At 42.8% G+C, this 20,807-nt stretch overlaps 1 protein-coding gene across 1 annotated transcript in view; it reads left to right on the plus strand.

The window, feature by feature from the left end:
* Window positions 1–20,807, plus strand: part of hspg2 (heparan sulfate proteoglycan 2) — a 473,886-nt gene that overhangs the window by 320,293 nt on the left and 132,786 nt on the right. Inside the window, 3 exon segments of the mRNA XM_067970061.1 lie at window positions 4,786–4,899; window positions 8,927–9,079; window positions 13,894–14,039. Of these exon segments, the coding sequence (XP_067826162.1) occupies window positions 4,786–4,899; window positions 8,927–9,079; window positions 13,894–14,039 (413 nt within the window).

The following is a 20,807-nucleotide window of genomic DNA, read 5'->3' on the forward strand; positions in this document are numbered from 1 at the left end:
TCCCCCCCAAAAAATTCCAAATCACGAAGAGAAATTGTCAGTCTCTTGGGCCCTAATTTGCTGTGGCTGGGCGTCTAATGCCACCTGCCGTTAGTTAGTCTTGCCCTTGCATGTTTAGGTTTTTAAAATATTTGTGTGGCATGTTACTTAAAGTGCGAGCTGATGACGTCACAGCGAAGGAAACAGGGCATCTGGGACCTGAGTGTACAGGGCAAACAACTGGGTATCTCTTGAACCAATCAGATTGAAAGATTGAGAAGTAAGCAGCGTAAGGACTGAGGAGGAAGTGTAAATTAGAGGGGGTGAATTCAATGTCAAATCAGGTACAGAAAGAGAAATGAAGAGAGGGAAAGAAAGATTGGATTAAGAGCGAGAGAAAAAGAGACAGAAGAAAATGTTTAAATTTGACATTTTTAAAATCTCCAACAACAATTAATACATGAAGCAATGAGACTGCGCAGGTTGACTGGCAGTAATTAACACTTATCATGTCGTTAAAAGCTAGGTGGGAAAGTAAGCTGTGAGGAGGACACAAAGACTCTGCAAAAGGATATAGACAGGTTAAGTGAGTGGGCAAGAAGGTGGCAGATGGAGTATAATGTGGGGAAATGTGGGGTTATTCACTTTGGTAGGAAGAATAGAAAAACAGAATATTTTTTAAACGGTGAGAAACTATTAAATGTTGGTGTTCAGAGGGATTTGGGTGTCCTTGTACACGAAACACAGAAAGTTAACATGCAGGTACAGCAAGCAATTAGAAAGGCAAATGGTATGTTGGCCTTTATTGCAAGGGGGTTGGAGTAAGGAAGTCTTGCTGCAATTGTACAGGGCTTTGGTGAGACCACACCAGGAATACTGTGTATAGTTTTGGTCTCCTTACCTAAGGAAGGATATACTTGCCTTAGAGGGGGTGCAGCGAAGGTTCACTAGATTGATCCCTGGGATGAGAGGGTTGTCCTATGAAGAGAAATTGAGTAGAATGGACCTATACATTTTGGAGTTTAGATAAATGAGAGGTGATCTCGTTGAAACATATAAGATTCTGAGAGGGCTTGACAGGATAGATGCTGAGAGGCTGATTCCCCTGGCTGGAGAGTCTAGAATTAGGGGGCATAGTCTCAGGATAAGGGGTCGGCCATTTTGGACTGAGATGAGGAGAAATTTCTTCCCTCAGAGGGTTGTGAATCTTTGGAATTCTCTGCCCCAGCGGGCTGTGGATGCTCAGTCATGGAGTATAATCAAGGCTGAGATGGATAGATTTTTGGACTGTAGGGGAATCAAGGGATATGGGGATCAGGCGGGAAAGTGGAGTTGAGGTCGAAGATTGAATGTCGGAGCAGGCTCGAGGGGCCGTATGGCCTACTCCTGCTCCTATTTCTTATGTTCTTATGTAAAAGGATACTTATACCTGAAATGACAAGACTTAACTTTCTGTTGAGAGTTTAGTTTATATCTACCGCGCAAATACAGCAACTTCACGACTTTCAATGCCTGTCAATGGTGAGGCAGACGGCGAGATGCCGTTTTCGTGAAGCTAAAGGCGGAGTGGCACAACTCGGACAGCAACTTTTGAATATTTGCGTTTAACCGCGCATCTGTTCCTCGCCTGAAGTTGCTGTGCCATTTGCGCATAAATAACAGCCAGCGCCATTAGCCCCACCATTATTTTGACAGCAAAATCTGGCCCAATATTATAGTATTAATGTTTTCAGCTGATCCTGGGTGGTTTTCAGTGACTGGAATGGAAATCCCATACAAAAATCAACAATTCCACAGATAATTAAAGAAATTGAAAACAGACAAGGTCTTTAAACGGCACGGTCATGATATCCTGTCGACCTGACCTGATTAAGAGCTGTATTGTGCTTTTAGGCAGCTAATCTGATTCCAGTATCTTATTTTTAATATAAAGTAGTACAGGAGTATTGTTTAGAGGAATGACAGCCCCCAATTATTGATAATGTGGAGTTTACCCTCAGTAATGCCAAATGAAAACTTTAATGGTGTCCTTTTAGACCTCAATAATTTGTCCAGGATTCTTTATTTAAACCTTTGCCCGTAGCAGTGATCTACTTTGTTCCATTGGAACTTGTTCAGTAAGTAGGGTGAGCTATCCAACTCAACTCAGACTGTTTCAATATTATTTGAAAACCTATCAATTGTGTTTAATGCACTCAATTGCATGTACCCTCGGTACCTTCCCCAGTGACTGGAGTACTATAAACCGCTAATGATAGGAATAATATAGCCAGATTTGGTACAGGCTACAATAAACAGTTGCAGATGTGAATGGGAATTGGCATTCTGTTGATTCTTAATGCAGTCAAATTACTGCCAAAAGCTGCTGGAGTGAGATATGGATGAAAGGATCTTAGGGAAAGAAAATCCGGAAAACAAACTTGAAGGAAGGAAGAATGTACAGATGGATCCTAGGTGAAGAGGAAATTGAAAAGTGCTAAGTAAGGGTCAGCCCAGACTGATGGGATGAACGTCTTTGAGTGATAAGTTGTATGTGAAATTAATTTGGCCAGTCCAATCCAAAGGCTTGTATAAAACTGCTCCTAATTGGCAATCTCACTCAGCGAGGTCACAGGATGTGTGGGAAATGGGAAAATATTACACTGTTGCAGTAGGGGGTATAATAATGTTGGGGCAGAGTAGAGAATACTCTAAATCTAACTGTGCTACACCTGAGCTGCATGCTTAATGCTGACACTGGGTGCCTCAGTCATTGCCACATCCTTTACAATTTCAAAATTTACAAAGTAAAGGGCACATTTGCTGGAAGCAAAAATAGGATAAATATACTAAACACATAGGAGGAGGGAAGACTGCACAAGTGTAAAAGTTAATCTACTTCAATATCCCATTCCAAGTCCTTTGAATAAAAAGGAAACTAGAGATTGAGATTGTAGAATTCAATATCCCTCATCGCTGCATATCTGGCTCAAAGAGGTTTGGGGTTTTCTGACCCCCAACAATAATGGATATTGCACCAATATAATGAGTGAGCAAGAGGATTCTGTGCTATGTGCAGCAGGATAGAAGCACTGCTGTGACTGGCTCCATTAACCAGTAGAACACGGGAGGGTTCCAGCACGTACAAATCGAGCAGATTAATCAATTAATTGGAAACCTGTTAATTGGGATACTTCATTTAGGTAATAAATTAAGTGCCCAACTTTAAATACATTGGGACCCATTTGATGGAAACATTGCCATGCTATTTTGCTTGTCAGAGGATTAGGCTGGTTGCTGTAACCCCTCCAAAAATGGGGTAAATAACAGTTCTGCTTAAAACGTATATAGATTTTAATTTTTGGAAAACTCCCAAGTTAAAGCTGTATCTGGATCTTACTGTGCACGTGTTTGATGCCGTTTCCAGATCCTTTATGGGTTGTTCTGGAGAGAATGGGTACACTACACTTCTGTTAAGCTTTATAGAAGCAGATGCTAGGACAATTGGAGCTTTCAAGACTGAGATAGATAGACTTTTGTTGGTAAGGGTATAAGGGATATGGAGCAAAGGCGGGCAAGTGGAGTTGAGGTACAGATCAGCCATGATCTAATTGCATGACGGAGCAGGCCCGAGGGGCTGAATGGCCTACTCCTGTTCCTAAGTCCCTAGATCTAAAAGGGAAGCTCAAGGTGCTACTTGAACATTGCAGAAGACCCCATACTGTTTGATGAAGACTCAGGAAAATTCAAAAGAGAAGGAAAGCTTGCCAAGAAGATCAGGAAAATTAGAGGGTTCCATTATTTTCTATCTGTGACTTTTGAGTATAACCTGGTATCGCCATAAGTTTCAAACTGGCTTTATTTTAATCAAACAAAATAAATTAATTGTTGCCATCCTTTCCCTAAGTAAACCAATGTGAGAAGTGAAGAAAATGACTTGGATCCAGTCAGTCACCTGGGTGATTGCCCACAGCATCTTCGCCAGGCACTGTTTTACAAGTTTTTTAAACTCAGAATTGGAATATCTTTCAGAATCAGTGCAGGTTAACTGCGTTTCTCAAAAGTAAAAAAAAAAGGTAGCTATAAAAAGAAATGGTGTCTTCACTGCCCTCCTTGGTGCAAGACCTTATGCAGGTGACAATTGAACATGGCGTGGTGTGTTACGAGCAGGTCAGTTGAATTTATAAAAGTGAATTGTAATGGATAAACTATGACAGATGCTTTTATTCCCTGTTCTTATCCAAGGAATCTGTGAATCCAATCACTGACTACCCCATGATACAAAGATTTAAATAGGATCAAAGTTTCCAAATCTTGGTTCTTACATAAGTTTGGTTTCTGAATTGTAGTCCAAAACGTTCCCATTCACACAGGACACATTGTTCCCTCTTTTAGTTGTAAGAGGTTATGTATTTCATCAGTCATTACTTCGATTCCTTGATTCATTAATAAATAGTGTCTGTGCCCACTCTGATCTGAACAGAACACAAGTAGATGTTGGGGTTCATTCAGTACATCTGTAAACCAACAATATTTTACCGTTTCACTGTACTCCTCACCGCGGCAATCTGTAGTCTGATAACACCAGGATTAAAAGCATGTCCTGTTTCTTAAACTGGTCTGCCACTGAACCATTTCTTTTTATTATTTGAAGAATGTTACTTACTCAGTTAATGGACGTACCTGATTTCTCATTCACTAGCCCGTCTAGACAATGGAGAGTGGGAGAAGAGCTTTCATACAGTTCCAAGCAAACCGAATGGCCTCGCAAAAATATTGTTATTGAAGTATTTAAGTAGAATAAAATTATGTTTTGCCTTGCCATAGCATCAGCACCTGTAGCGACAATCGAGCCTCCCATCCTTACAGTCAAGCAGGGGCAGACTGCAGAATTCCGATGCACTGCGACTGGGAACCCTCCTCCGACCTTGGAATGGTTTGGTATGTTATTCCATCAAAATTATATTGGCCTTTCAGTAATGTAAAGTTATAATTGGTCTATTGTTGGAAGTCATGGTTCAAATCTGACTAAACTTTTTGTAGAATAGTAAATCATATTAATATGAGTGGTAAAAGTCAAGTGTCCTAAATATACAAGGACTTAGCATCAAGTCTGGTAGCTGCAACACTAAAATCTTGGATTCTCAACTGAGAGACCCAAGTTCAAACCTTAGACTGAGTGATCCAGAAATGAAGCCAATAAAATGATTACCTAAAAAGACCAGGGGGGTGTCAATGAGGTCATCTGGGACCCACTTAGACTCCTCCCAGGGCAGTAACAATGCCTTTGGGCTTCTTGGTCCTTCTAGTGGCCCTGTCACCAGAACAAAATTCATGACTAAAACATCAAAATGTTTGAGTAAAATGCAACTACTCACAATCAGCATCAGTTTAAATTCCAATCCAAACTGACCCAGCTCATGAGATAGAATTCACAGCAGAGTCTCACACAAAGCTTTTTTAAATTCATATTGGGGATGGGGGTGTCGCTGACAAGACCGACATTTATTGCCCATTCCTAGTTGCCCAAATTTGATACAACTGAATGGTCTGCTATACCAGTTCAGAGGGCAGTTAACAATCTACCACTTTGGTGTGGGACTGGAGTCACATATAGGCCAGACCGGGTAAGGATGGCAGGCATCTTTCCCCAGTGGACATTAACTTCAAAACCGCAGCTTCTTATTTCCAGATTTTTTTTAAACTGCATTCAAATTCTCATACTGCCATGGTGATATTCGAGTTCACTTTCTCTGGATTGTTAGTCCAAGCCCCTCCATTACTAGTCCAGTATCATAACCACTACACTACATTACCAATCTCAAGTAGCAAATCTTTTTCTAAACACGGAGAAGTTGTCAACTGAAGATGTTCCTCTTAGAACCTACCTAAGTTTATCTTTAAAATAATCTCTGACCATATGACAGATTTCATATGGGTTGCCATGCCAACGTGACGCCAATTCCAGCACTGGTCGGCATCACTAATTTCTCTTTGGTGCCTAATAGGGCTTGGCTAAGATAGCCAAAGCTAGTTGGACCTATCCAAAAGCCAGGAATGAAGCCCAGACTCTCTGAGAAGCAGGAGGGGGAAGGTAAGGTGAATTAAGCTTTTGCTCAGGACAGCAAGGGAGAGGATAATCCTTAGCCCCTGTACTTGTGCACATTTCTTGTAATTCTCTTATCCACTGCCAAATGGGGTTTGAGTTTCTTAACTCTAGTAGAGACTTCATTTAATGAACTTAAACATTTTTCATACATTTCCAGGTTCTCATCTCTCCAAGAAGAGTGGTTAGGGAGCGTTTAGGTGAACTTGTCACTGTCCCACCCAGGTCTAACGCCCTATTTTGAATTGCCCCTAGCTGAAGAGAATCCTCTTTTTTACTCAGCTTGTTATGGACTTTCTATGTGACTTTCTGCATTCAGAAAATGAGAAATCTCCACACAGAACAAACCCACATCCCACCAGGCAGAGAATCCACAAAAATAGATAATTGCAGCGAATGTCTAGGGTCAATGGGACAGATGGCTTATCAGGGCCACTGGGTCAAATTGACAATGCCTTAGCTGAAACCTTTGCAATTGATGGAGGTTCTCGGATTTTTCATGGATAACATTGTCCACACAGCTAAACTGCTACAATAGTCCACCATTGAGACTCCTGAACAAAGCGGTCAGATCAGCTGCCCAACATGTTCAGTTCTGCAGAAGTGCCTAAGACACCAGGTTTGCCTGTGAACATACAGGCAAAACCTTTGACGATCCTATTGACTGGGAAAATTTGTTTCGGTGATCAAACAGAAATCGCTATCGAAGGCTATTCTGATGGCTCTTAAAACACGAAGCCCAGCTCAATGTGTTGCCTTTCGAGGCAGAGGACCTCCCTTTTTGTGTCAAGATGCAAAAGGCCCGCGGACGAGGTCAGCACAGAATAGAAAAGATGCTGCTTCTGCTTCCACAATTCAGCTGCCATGGCCCCCAAGTACCGATGGAATTGCCAGTGGAATACAGCGTCTGGTGAGACCTGGTCTTGGCAGACAGCTGGTTGAGGTAATGCCTTTCGTTTCCCAGGGCCTCCCCTATGGCTTTGGTGAAACCGATTTTTAAAAAAAAAAATTGCCTGAGATGTGAGGAAGTCTCCGTTTCATTACTCTCCAAGCATGGCATCAAGCAATGACGGGTAAGCTTGTAGGGTACAAAATAGGATCAATTCTTCTGATTTCCCTCTCTGCCCATGCTGCCACCGCCTGAGCTGTTGGCTCCCAAACATTTCACTTGGCTGGAAATTCATCTAGTGGATGGGTGCGAGTGGCAGGTATATCTGCCCGTCCAAGATTGGTATCTGTAGCATTCAACCAGCAGACAAAAGTTATACTGCTGACTGTACCCCACACTAAATTTCATTACAAGGGAGTGCTGTGCTTGGACGTATACATAGAGCTCAACTCCCCAGATGGCTAATTGCTAATGTTAGGAAAAAAAATCTGCTTTTTATTAAAACATTTGAAAACTATGTTTACAAAATCCCAGGAGATCCAATCCAACATCTGTGCACCTTTAAAATATGTCATTGCACTGGACTGGAGTCATACTGCAGCTGGTGTGAACTCCCTACTGTCCCTACTGGCAATGGTCTTGAACCTCTAACCTTGGTGCAGTCTGGAGTCAGATCACCAACTTGCTACTTTACTGCCATGCACACCTGAAACTGCTGCTTATCAACGTGAAAGTTGCGTTATAACTGCATCCTAAGACTATTAAGGTAGGAAAACCAGCATTGTACCCACTCAGGGCTATGAAATGCCTAAAATGTGACTTATTTTGATGAAATCCAGTCATCTTTCTTTAGCTGCAATTTGATCAATCTTCAAAGCATTCTTTGGTATTATAAAACACAATGGTCCCTTCATTCCAGTGAGACATTCTGTGATGCAGCCTCTCTTTTAAAAGATAAACCAGACACAGTAATTTTACATGAATCTTCACCACAAAAGTTTCCAGACCAATTCTTGACCACAGTGCAAATGCAACTCAGTAATATCTGGGAAATGCATGCTAAATGTCACGATTACAAACCAACCACACAGCAGCCATTCCAGACTCCCTGTTTGAATCTAATGGCGTTCAGGTTTGCACACACTTTGAAAATTTGAATGAAAAATTTTGAAGAGTCCTGAATGAATTTACACAGAGGCCTGTACAGACACTTGCAAGGAATTTATACAAGTCTAAAAACTGCCGCACTTGGGAACACTTAAACCCCTTGGTCTGCTATATTAGGGAGGCTTTAACTCATTTAAATAAACTGTTTAATGACTCTGTTAGAATGCTGAAAGAGGAATGTCATATGTAACACTCATTTCTAGGCTCTAATGTTAAGCTAATTACTAGAAATGTAGACTTTGTTTTAACCCCTTATTGTTCTGGCAAACCAGAGCATGAGTTGGAGATCGCTTAACATCCGAGCTTTCAGGGTCTGACTTTTTTTACATCCAGAAACACCAGGTCTTAGTTTTGCAAAAAGTAAGACGCCAATGTGCAGTGGAGCAGGCCTGTAATTTCTCACACAGACTGCATTGAAAAAGGCGGAGCTGGTAGTTGGCCACCATCTGAGCGATGAGACTGGAAAGCTCCTTCAATCGACCTAAAAAGGAGAAAATAACTTCCATTATAAATCCCTATGTCCACATTTAGAATGGAAACTGCCTATGTAAACCTGTCACGCTGTAATGATACCATCTCACTTGTGGTGGTGCTGCAGCTGGATGGGTGAGGGTGTAATTAGTTTGCATAGGTAGTTCATTGGAAGAGGGGAAGGGTAATTTCTACTAAATATTATGTGCCTTATATTAATCTGTTTCCAACCTGTTTAAAATCTAAAATAATTTCCTGGTCTGACTACTAGAAAAATCTCGTCCATGCATTGATTATTGTGGCAATTATCTCATTTTTTCTTTTCTATATTTCAGGGGGCCAAGGTAATATTATTTCGCCAAATGCAGTAATTCAGGGCGGACTTCTTCGAATTGTTGCTGTGGAGCGTTCAGATGAAGCAGAGTATTCCTGCAAAGCTTCAAACAGCGCTGGACACCACACTGACACGACCATTCTCTACGTGCAGAGTAGGAACCAAATTAAATTTCAGTCAAGACATCTTCATGTTATCCATCGTAAAGTGCACCCTGAAAACCATGTCACTGTGCAACCAATTAATGAGCCTCCCCTGAGACTCACCAGCTGGGATACTGAGCCAAACAAACTAGGAAGGTCCCTTTAATCCTCGGTCTGTGCTGAGTCAGGTGACCACTCTATTTGACCTCAGTGTCCATGAGCTAGCGAGGAGAAAGATTGGAGCTTTCTGACCACGATTCCACCACCTATCTGGGCTCACACATGAAGTGTGGCGACTTGGATAAGATAGTGAGGGCCTGTGAATCATTGTGTTTGATGGAGGAGGGAGCCGCACAATTGAAAGGATATTTGGGGGTCGGCAATCCTTAATTCAGGCTTTCCACGGATTGTATGAATTACAAAAATGTATTAGCTATAAATTGCCCCAATCACTAACAACTCAGCCAAGAACATGTTTCATAATTGGAAAGTGACTGTGACTAGATCATGGGCACAATCCCCAAATTAAATATCCCACATTTACACACACATTCAATTCGCACTGCCCTTGTGTAATAATTTGGTGCAGTATTCTCACTCTGTATGGTGGCCTCAATCTTGCCCTCTGACGTCTTCTCAATGCCATGACTTTATAAAAAGTCATAAACATCACAGTGGCCGCAATTACACCATGACATGGGAATAGAGATCAGAGCCTGGAGTTAAAATCAGGCCCAGTTATATTATCAGTAGCGAGCGGGTTAATGTAATGGATGATGTACTTGTACAGGATGAGAGGCTGAGTTCTGCTCACTGAAGGGAACCTGCTGTAGAAGCACCATATCCAACCTTTTCACTGGCAACACACCAAAAGGTTACTTGTAAAGAAATGCATCAGTTACAACCCCAGGTGACATTCACCAGATCTATAATAATATATTATAATATATTTCTGTAGTCTCTTGTGCACTATATTTATTTTTCTATAATTTATTCCACTGAAGCTCCATTCTCATTGCCTTGCTATTTGCCATAAAGGATCTGTCTTGTACTCAATCAGGTTAGTGACACAGACCATGAAGATTAATTTGAGGCACAGCCGTTTTGACATCATAACAGCTGTTGTTCCCACTAATGCTCCTGTGCACTGTTTTAACTAAAGTTATTCTCCAAACAGATTTATTTTGTGCAAGGAGGGGATGAATGTGTGCTGGCAAAATAATTGTCACACTCAGATTCTGAGTCCTGTATGAATTTGTTGAAAATAAAATTCCAAGCAAAAAGCACAGAATGAAACACGTGAAATTTTGTTTACTCACTTCCCAGCATACAACAGCAACAACAACTTGCATTTATATAGCGCCTTTAACGTAGTAAAATGTCCCAAGGCTCGTCACAGTAAAGTTATCAGCTAAAATTTGAGACTGAGCCACATAAAGAGATATTAGGACAAGCTTGATCAAAGAGAGAGAGGTTTTAAGGAGCATCTTAAAGGAGGAGAGAGAGGTTTAGGGAGGGAATTCCAGAGCTTAGGCCCTAGACAGCTGAAGGCACAGCCACCAATGGGGCAAAGGAAATGGGGGTGCAAAAGAGGACAGAATTGGAGGAGCGCAGAGATCTCAGAGGGTTGTAGGGCTGGAGGAGGTTACAGAGATAGGGAGGGGTGAGGCAACTGAGGGATTTGAAAACAAGGATGAGAATTTTAAATTTGAAATGTTGCAGGACCGGGAGACAATGTAGATCAGTGAGCACAGGGGCGATGGGTGAACGGGACTTTGTGCGAGTTGGGAAACGGGCAGCAGAATTGGAAGAAATAAGGCACATCAAACAAAGTCCAAGTAAGATATGAAAAACAGGCTTACACGGAAAATTCAATTCAATTATAGACACTCAGTATCTTAAAAAACATCAATGATAACATCATTATCACTACTATAAAACAATGTCATAAGCAAGTTTCACTGGACTAACGGACAACAGCTGAGGCCAAAACATCATTACCAATTTCTCCACCCAAGGGGCGGGGTGGAGGGTATGACTACATTTGCAGAAAAATTCTTGTGCAATCGGGCAGTGCTGATATACATAAATGGGGATTAGGTGTCTATTTTGGATTGAGTAGATCTGTTGTGGCCATTATAAAAGGGAATGAGTATTGTTGATCTTGTGGACTGTCTGCCATAACACGGCTAAAATGTGTAACCAAAACTGTCTGCATTCCTTCTTCATGTCTTTGGACAACCTGCCCCAATTTTGTGTTGCTGTGGCAACCCTCATGGATTTGCTGTCTGTAACATCCTATTTTAAAAACCCGCTGTATGGAAGCCAGTTAAGATGCTGAACAATTCCCAATGCACCAATCTTCAGAAAGTATCATAGGGGATGCCTCTTGTTGTCTCTGCTACACACAAGTTTATCTTTTTATGGTCTCATGAAATTTATTCCACAAAACTAAGACTAGGCATTAATTTTCTTAAATCTTTTTGTAAACTAATAATAAGTTCTATTCTGACATGTAGACCAGATGAACCAATTTGCCTTATACTAATTCTAACTACTATTGTCCTGCCAAGAGGGTTATGAGTGGATGTTTTGAGTCTGACATTTGTCCGTTAATGAACAAACCAATTAAGTAAACCACTCAATCAACAGGGTCCAGTCAAAAGTGACACAATCTTTTTGATGATGGACATATTCCATTGGCAATTGTTTAATTTTAAAAATGACACCATGCATCATCAGAAATTGGTTCAGTCATTTTTGTTATCAAGGAAAAAAATAGTAAATCAGATAATAAAAGCCCCATAACTTGAAAGTTGCACTAACATCAGTCTGGAAAATCCAGATCATTAGTTTTTTTTTTGCTAAGTCTGATTTAATTCACTTATCTCCAAGCTCCACAATGATCCAAAGTCAAACGAGGATAACAATTTCTGTATTTTGCCTTCACCATCCTGAAATGATGGGTAAAAGGTTGTTTGTTCGTTGAAAATTAGGCCAGGGTTGAAGATTAAAACCCATTTGAATAATATTTCCATGAAAATATGAAGGCAACATTGTAATGCATTACAAAGCGATATTGATAGATTCGGTGAATGGGCAAAACTGTGGCAAATGGAATTCAATGTAGACAAATGTGAGGTCATCCACTTTGGATCAAAAAAGGATAGAACAGGGTACTTTCTAAATGGTAAAAAGTTAAAAACTGTGGATGTCCAAAGGGACCTCGGGGTTCAGGTACATAGATCATTGAAGTGTCATGAACAGGTGCAGAAAATAATCAATAAGGCTAGTGGAATGCTGGCCTTTATATCTAGAGGACTGGAGTACAAGGGGGCAGAAGTTATGCTGCAGCTATACAAAACCCTGGTTAGACCGCACCTGGAGTACTGTGAGCAATTCTGGGCACCGCACCTTCAGATGGACATATTGGCCTTGGAGGGAGCGCAGCGTAGGTTTGCTAGAATGGTACCCGGACTTCAAGGGTTAAGTTACGAGGAGAGATTACACAAATTGGGGTTGTATTCTCTAGAGTTTAGAAGGTTAAGGGGTGATCTGATCGAAGTTTATAAGATATTAAGGGGAACAGATAGGTGGATAGAGAGAAACTATTTCCACTGGTTGGGGATTTTAGGAGTAGGGGGCATAGTCTAAAAATTAGAGCCAGACCTTTCAGGAGCGAGATTAGAAAACATTTCTACACACAAAGGGTTGTAGAAGTTTGGAACTCTCTTTCGCAAACGGCAATTGATACTAGCTCAATTGCTAAATTTAAATCTGAGACAGATAGCTTTTTGGCAACCAAAGGTATTAAGGGATATGGGCCAAAGTCAGGTATATGTAGTTAGATCACAGATCAGCCATGATCTTATCAAATGGCGGAGCAGGCACGAGGGGCTGAATGGCCTACTCCTGTTCTTATGTTCCTACGTTCCTAATAACTCTTCCTCAATCATTCAACCTCCACATACAATGGGCCATTGTCTGGAGGACACTGTCACTTTATAGTATATTTTACAGTAACTGGAAGGAACAATTGTTCTAGTTGCTGAGTCCAGTGACATTGTAATGCATTTAAAAAGAACACATTTACATTGTTGCTCCGTACCTTGACCAGAGCAGTTCTTCCTCCCTTGATTTTGCCTCCCCCACCAACCAAGCCTTCTTGTGCAACTCAGCAATTTTCCTCTTGTTCTGCTGCTACCCACCCCCCACCCCAGCAAACAGTTCTTCAGTTTAATTTAGTTCTGTTATTGATGTTCATTGTGAAGGGAGTCAAGGGTGTTCATAGAGAGAACCACAATGTGGCCCAACCTCCTTAAACAAATGTTTCTCTTGCCCATCTCTCAGTTACTCATCTGAGTTTGAGCTTATTGTGTTTAGTGTGTTCTTTTATGGTGCCCTTCACAAGTATTGAATAAGCCCCTACATATAACAGAAGCTTGGGGTAAATCTGTTCTGAGATGCCAAACTCTTAAAGGGCCAGTGTCCTATGGACCACCTCCAGTTTTATATGATTATACATTTGTATATACAGATTGAACTAAATTAAAAGGAGAGATATCAAACCTACCATGTGTAATTATGCATTTTATAATTTACCTGTCTTTAAAAAGAGGAAACAAAAATTACTGCAATCTAAATGCAACAATCTGAGGTAATCTAAGAATCTATGAGTCTCTCAACGATAGCTGTTTGGAAGAAGACCCTGCCTCTATCGTTTTATACCTTTTAATTCCAAGGTCGGTGACTCTTACTCAATATCGATTTGTATATCTGAATTTTTAAGGAGGGAAGGTTTAATGTGTCCTGTTTGTCTCTGTAGGTAGCGGTAACCTGCCTCAGGTACAGGTTAGTCCACAGCGGATAAAGGTCCCAGAGGGCGATACTGTTAGGCTGTACTGTCGAGCAGGGGGACAGCCTTCGCCAATGCTCTCATGGAAGAAGCATGGAGGAGAACTACCATCACAGGTACCGCTGACCTTATTCACTTATAAAGTGCACTTATAATCCTGGAGAATTGTAATGGGTTAGTCAGGCTATGATGAATGACCAGGTGTCTTCATTTCGATGGGCAACTCCGGTTATCCCTGGATACAGTGCGACTAATGTTGCCGCTTGTGATGATACAATTAAGTTGTCCCCCTCTGCCCGAATGAGCCATCCTTTTTGACTCCCCGCTGATCCCATCAGCTCTACTGGTCCACTGCCACTAACTGTTGGTCAATGGTGGAGTTATACCAAGGCAAACTAGCACTGAAAATAACTGCTTTCCTCCAGTGAATTTGTAGGTCCGTGGCAAATGACATCAAAGAATAGATAAAATGAAAGAGGACCAAATGTTGTGGGAGTATAGTGTGTCAGTGATGTATTCAAGCAATTACTGATCAGAAAAGCTCATGAAAATGCAGACTGTTATTGCTTCTTATTTACAACTTTGTTTATTTTGACTTTTCACTTTGGAGAAGGGTCATATTTTAGTTTATGGGTGAAGTGCGCTTTGATAGGTTTGGTTTTGAGACACATTCTGCCAGTACTCTCTACTGAATCATCCATCATGATGACACAAAATTCCTCCTGCACAAGACAGTTAGGATCTTGAATCATATAAACAGCAGCAATAATCTCAGTTAAGCGTCAATTTGAAAATTAGACCATTGATGCCTTCCAAAATATGAAGATTCTCTGCCCCAATTTGTTTACAAACAATGCAGAAACTGCTTTCAGAAACAAATTTGCTGGCAGAAATGGTACGGCCTGGCAAACATCTGTTGGGAGCTTGGAAGGATCCAGTGGCAAAAAAAAAGTTCAAAACAGCTGGATCTTTCAATGCCACAGGTAGGGCGATAGGAATGGCCCCAGTGTCCACATCTGAAGCAATCAACTCACAAATGTACGTGATACCCTATCTGCCCAGTCTGAACCTCATTGCAGTTCTCTTCACACTGGAGATTCTGTGCAGATTTTAAATCTCTTCTGAACAGATTTAAATTCTACACAAAGCAGAAGGTACAGCTCTTGGAGAACAGTTATACCGTCGACTGATTGGATTGAAACAGCTCTTCCTAATTGGCTAAACTGCCACATTGTGACACTGATTAATCAAAGTGTCACAATCCTTTTTGTTAATTCTAATTCACTCTCAGGATGTGGGCATCGCTGGCATTTATTGCCCATCCCTAGTTGCCCTGAGAAGGTTGTAATACAACTGAGTAGCTTGCTAGGGCACTTCAGAGGGCAGTTAAGAGTCAACCGCATTAGTGTGGGACTGGACCGGATAAGCACTGGGGACTCGGGCACAAACCCTAGCCCAAGGATTCACAGCTTTACAATAACTAATACTATAGAATTAGTTATGTGTAAGCTGCACTTTGTACAATGTTTATATACTCTAAATACAGAGAGGCTACTTGGGGACTGCTGTGAGTGGAGGGCTTCTCACAGCAGCATAAAGTTGGAGTGTGAATTTTATACTCTGGATTTTACAATAATTTTATGTTTCTTTGAAAATTTAGTGCTGTGAGTTAATCCTTTGGTATATCTGGGCCAGAATTTGGGAAGAGGCTGAATACTAAAGAATTACATTCTCTTGTCACGCAAACATTTAATGTCCGTAATCATATCGCTCATTACAGCCATTGTGAAGGCATTCCTGGTTCATCTAAATCTACCCAAGAACAGGCAGTAGAAATGGACAAAAATCTCCAGGGAGATTCTGAGATCAGGCAGTACACCCAGGGAGCACATCTCGGGAAACCACAGGTTCACAGCCCAGGACTTCCCAAGACAACGGATGGAAAAACAAAGGCTGTGCACCTCCGCCTCCTGAAATGTGTTCACTAGGAGCGCTGGATCACAGAATGAACCCTATAAATCTCTTGCTGGTTCTCTCCTTGCTTTGAAAGCTGCAGCAATAGTCTTTCATCAGTAATGTACTGCTTGCGTCTGATCTTTCTTTGCTGTTTGCACTCTTTTTCTTCTCTCCTCTCTGTCCAGGCGAGGTCCTTATTTGGTTTCTTTCAGATGGGAAATGGCAACAATGCTAAGATTTACCAGAGGCGCATTCAAGAGCTGCAGGTAGCCGCCGGTACCTGGCCACTGGAGCTTGCTGAGCAGCTACTGACCCACTGGCTTTCAGACTATTCCACCGCAAACAGATGTGCAGTGCGTGTCCAGCGTAGCAGTAGATGTGCAGCTCGTGTCCAGGGGGTAGCAGCAGATGTGCAGCGCGTGTCCAGGGTAGCAGCAGATGTGCAGCGCGTGTCCAGGGTAGCAGCAGATGTGCAGCGCGTGTCCAGGGTAGCAGCAGATGTGCAGCGCGTGTCCAGGGTAGCAGCAGATGTGCAGCGCGTGTCCAGGGTAGCAGCAGATGTGCAGCGCAGCAGCAGATGTGCAGCGCGTGTCCAGGGTAGCAGCAGATGTGCAGCGCGTGTCCAGGGTAGCAGCAGATGTGCAGCGCGTGTCCAGGGTAGCAGCAGATGTGCAGCGCGTGTCCAGGGTAGCAGCAGATGTGCAGCGCGTGTCCAGGGTAGCAGCAGATGTGCAGCGCGTGTCCAGGGTAGCAGCAGATGTGCAGCGCGTGTCCAGGGTAGCAGCAGATGTGCAGCGCGTGTCCAGGGTAGCAGCAGATGTGCAGCGCGTGTCCAGGGTAGCAGCAGATGTGCAGCGCGTGTCCAGGGTAGCAGCAGATGTGCAGCGCGTGTCCAGGGTAGCAGCAGATGTGCAGCGCGTGTCCAGGGTAGCAGCAGATGTGCAGCGCGTGTCCAGGGTAGCAGCAGATGTGCAGCGCGTGTCCAGGGTAGCAGCAGATGTGCAGCGCGTGTCCAGGGTAGCAGCAGATGTGCAGCGCGTGTCCAGGGTAGCAGCAGATGTGCAGCGCGTGTCCAGGGTAGCAGCAGATGTGCAGCGCGTGTCCAGTGTAGCAGCAGATGTGCAGCGCGTGTCCAGTGTAGCAGCAGATGTGCAGCGCGTGTCCAGTGCGTGTCCAGGGTAGCAGCAGCCTGATCGATGTAATCAACCAGTGGCACAATACATCAAATCCATTCCTAAAGCCCTGCTCCCAACCTTACTTACAAATCATTAAAATAATTTAACTTCAGTAAAAACAGACACTGCGCAGTTATATAACAGACTGATCTTCGTTCAGATACAGAACACCCGTTTTTATAACCTAGGTTTGTTTTTAAAGCCTTGTGTTCCGTTCCGTGTTCATTCTCATTTATTTTAAAGGTAAAATTAAGATTAGTTAATAATCGCTGTGCCTGGAATGAGTCAAAGGGAATGATGGCTGTTGGGTCTGGAGCATGTCCGGGAACTCCCAGGCTGATAGTCGATGCCACATATACAGGAGCAGAGCCGTGTTCTGAATAATCTGGGAGTGTTCCCTGATTAACGAGAGCTGACGTTCACCGTAAGAAGCTGTGAATGCGGAGCGTTTGAGGCAATAGCGGGGGAGGTGGAATCCTCGCAAAGGTTCGGACTGGGGCCCCTACATTTTCCTGGACACACGGGCAGCAGGGCTCGTCCTTGCACGACTGTGGGTGTGGGGGAAGCCCCTGTTCTGCCATGTGACGTGTAAGGCAGGCTGTGACGTGTAAGGCAGGCTGTGACGTGTAAGGCAGGCTGTGACGTGTGTGAGCAGAGTTGTGGATTCCTCCTCGGGCTGCACCGTTCCCCGGGTGTGGGGTTGACCACACTTGTCGGACCCGAGCGCGGAGTCCTGTGACTGGACGGTCCTGACGCCATCCCTGGTGCTGCAGGAGTGAGGGGAGCCTTGGCTGTTAGCAGCATGAATGGGAACATAGCAGCAGATAGAGGCCATTCAGCCCCTTGAGCCTATTCCGCCATTCAGTTAGATCATGGCTGATCTGTATCTTAACTCCATTTACCCGCCTTGGTTCCATAACCCTTAATACCCTTACCTAACAAAAATCTATTAATCTCAGTTTTGACACTTTCAATTGACCCCCAAGCCTCAACAGCTTTTGGGGGGGGAAGAGAGTTCCAGATTTCCACTACCCTTTGTGTGAAGAAATGTTTTCTGACATCACCCTAGCTCTAATTTTAAGGTTATGCCCTCTTGTTCTGGACTCTCCCACCACAGAAAATAGTTTCTCTCTATTTACCCTATCAAATCCTTTAATAAACTTAAACACCTCAATTAGATCACCCCTTAATCTTCTATATTCAAGGGAATAGAAGCCTAGTCTATGTAACCTGTCCTCATAATTTAACCCTTTTAATCCCAGTATCATTCTGGTGAATCTGCGCTGCACCCCCTCCAAGGCCAATATATCCTTCCCAGCACTTGATGGCAGAAAACTAGTTGTTTCACAGAATTAATGCTACAACATGAATTAATCATTATCCTACTCCCCAAAAGTGCTAACATTTCCCCTGTGCAAAACACACTTTTTTTCCTTCTATTTTACGTTTGCCAAATTAAAAATAATTCTGATCCCTAACTGACCATCTGCTGGTTTGAACATTTTAGTTCTGCACTGGCTTGTCCCTCTGTGGGTGGGGTTCCTACTTGTACGAAATCAGTTTGGAGGAACCAAAATATAAAACTGAGCCCAAATCCTCGATTCCATTACTGCCAATAACGACAATTTGCGGTGTTATAGCCTTTAACGTAGTAAAATGTCCCAAGGCGCTTCACAGCGATTATCAAACAAAATATTGACACCGAGCCACAACCGAGTTATTAGGACAGGTGACCAAAAGCTTGGTCAAAGAGGTAGGTTTTAAAGAGCGTCTTAAAGGAGGAGAGAGGGGTAGAGAGGTTTAGGGGGGGATTTCCAGAGCTTAGGGCCTAAGCAACTGAAGGCTTGGCCGCCAATGGTGGGGCGAAGGAAGTGGGGGATGCACAAGAGGCCAGAATTGGAGGAGTGCAGGGATCTCGGAGGGTTGTAGGGCTGGAGGAGGTTACAGAGATAGGGAGGACGAGGCCACGGAGGGATTTGAAAACAAGGATGAGAATTTAAAAATCAAGGTTTGCTGGACCGGGAGCCAATCACATCACATCATCAGGGAGCGATGCGATGATGCCAGATGATATTTGATTTAAGCAGTGTGAACCCGTGCACATTCCATCCCGGAACAGTGCGAGAGATAACACTGCCCTGGGAGCGGAGCAGCTCGATCTCAAGTGGACCCAAGCTTGCAAATCCGAGGATGCATTTATATTGCAAACATCGATTATGAAACAGTTACCTGAGAGGAGGGGCTCTTCCACCACTTCACTCTGGGGTCAAGCCAATCCCCGACTCCAGAAGGCACCAACGCTAAGATTGTAGACTAAATACGCTTTAAATACTGCAGGATGGCCCAGGATTCTTTATTTAAGTGAGGCATCACTTCCAGTAGAATAAATTTCAAACCTCATGTGCCCATTCTGAATTAGTACCACACTTGAAATCATTCAACATGAACACATATTCAATTTGACTTTTCATCCTGTGGAAACTTTTAGGCAACTGAAGTTTATAACTGACAGTTACATAGAATCATACAGCACAGAAGGAGGCCATTTGGCCCATCGTGCCTCTGCCGGCTCTTTGAGAGAGCTGTCCAATTAGTCCCACTCCCCTGCTCTTTCACCATGCAAATTTTTCCTTTTCAAGTATTTATCCAATTCCCTTTGGAAAGTTATTATTGAATCTGCTTCCACCACCCTTTCAGGCAGTGCATTCCAGATCATTATAACTCGCTGCATAAAAAAAATTCTCCTCATCTCCCCCTTCGATCTTTTGCCTATTACTTTAAACACATGTCCTCTGGTTACCGGCCTTCCTGCCAATGGAAACACTTTCTCCTTATCTACTTTGTCAAAACCCCTCATAATTTTGAACACCTCTATTAAATCTCCCCTTAACCTCCTCAGCTCTAAGGAGAACAATCCCAGCTTCTCTAGTCTCTCTACAGAACTGAAGTCCCTCATCCCTTGGTATCATTCTGGTAAACCTCCTCTGCACCCTGTCCAAAGCCTACATTTCTACAAATACAGAGGCCCTGTGCCCAGAGACAGCTGCTACAAGCCTCACTCCCACCGCTGCTACCGTACCGTGGCATTTCCTGTTTTGGTGAAGCTTTGCTGAAGGGGTAATGTTAGAAGTGAGAATAAGCAAAATGAATTGCAAACTCAGTTTAAATATATGAAGCTGTTATTCTTTTTCAAAGTGGGAAACATTTCAATATGTGACATTTTTAAGCCAAAGTCTCGCCCCAAATTAGTCAGACTTGACGGGTCTGATTTCCGTCACCATCTTGGTGTTGACATTTATTCAGCCGGAGCGTCTTGCCCATCTGGATTAACAAGTGGAATGGCCTGAAAGCAGTTTGTTTCGCAATGCTTTGCAATGCAATAATCCTAATACTTTTGGGCCTTCAGTCAGTGTTTGCTGTAAAAATGAGTCTCAGAGTTGTGTTGAGGATCTACAATGACAAATCTATTGGTTCGATGTCATATCACCTGCCCATCTGTGGGGCATTAGCTGGATAGAGATGAATTCATTGAAATCAGTGTGATAAGATCTCCATCACTATGACTTTTAGCCAAACTCTGACTGCAAAGAAAAATTATGTTACAAGGACCTCACTGAAGTACACTTGAGCTGTCAGATGATAAAGAATATGCATGTATGTGTCTGTGCAGGTTTCTCGTTGGATAGTGGCTTTGCATCATTGTGGAATCAGACGAGTGCCAGTTCCACCATTAACTCTTCAATTTCATAAAAA

Source organism: Heptranchias perlo, chromosome 32 (assembly GCF_035084215.1).
Source record: "Heptranchias perlo isolate sHepPer1 chromosome 32, sHepPer1.hap1, whole genome shotgun sequence".
NCBI lineage: Eukaryota > Metazoa > Chordata > Chondrichthyes > Hexanchiformes > Hexanchidae > Heptranchias > Heptranchias perlo.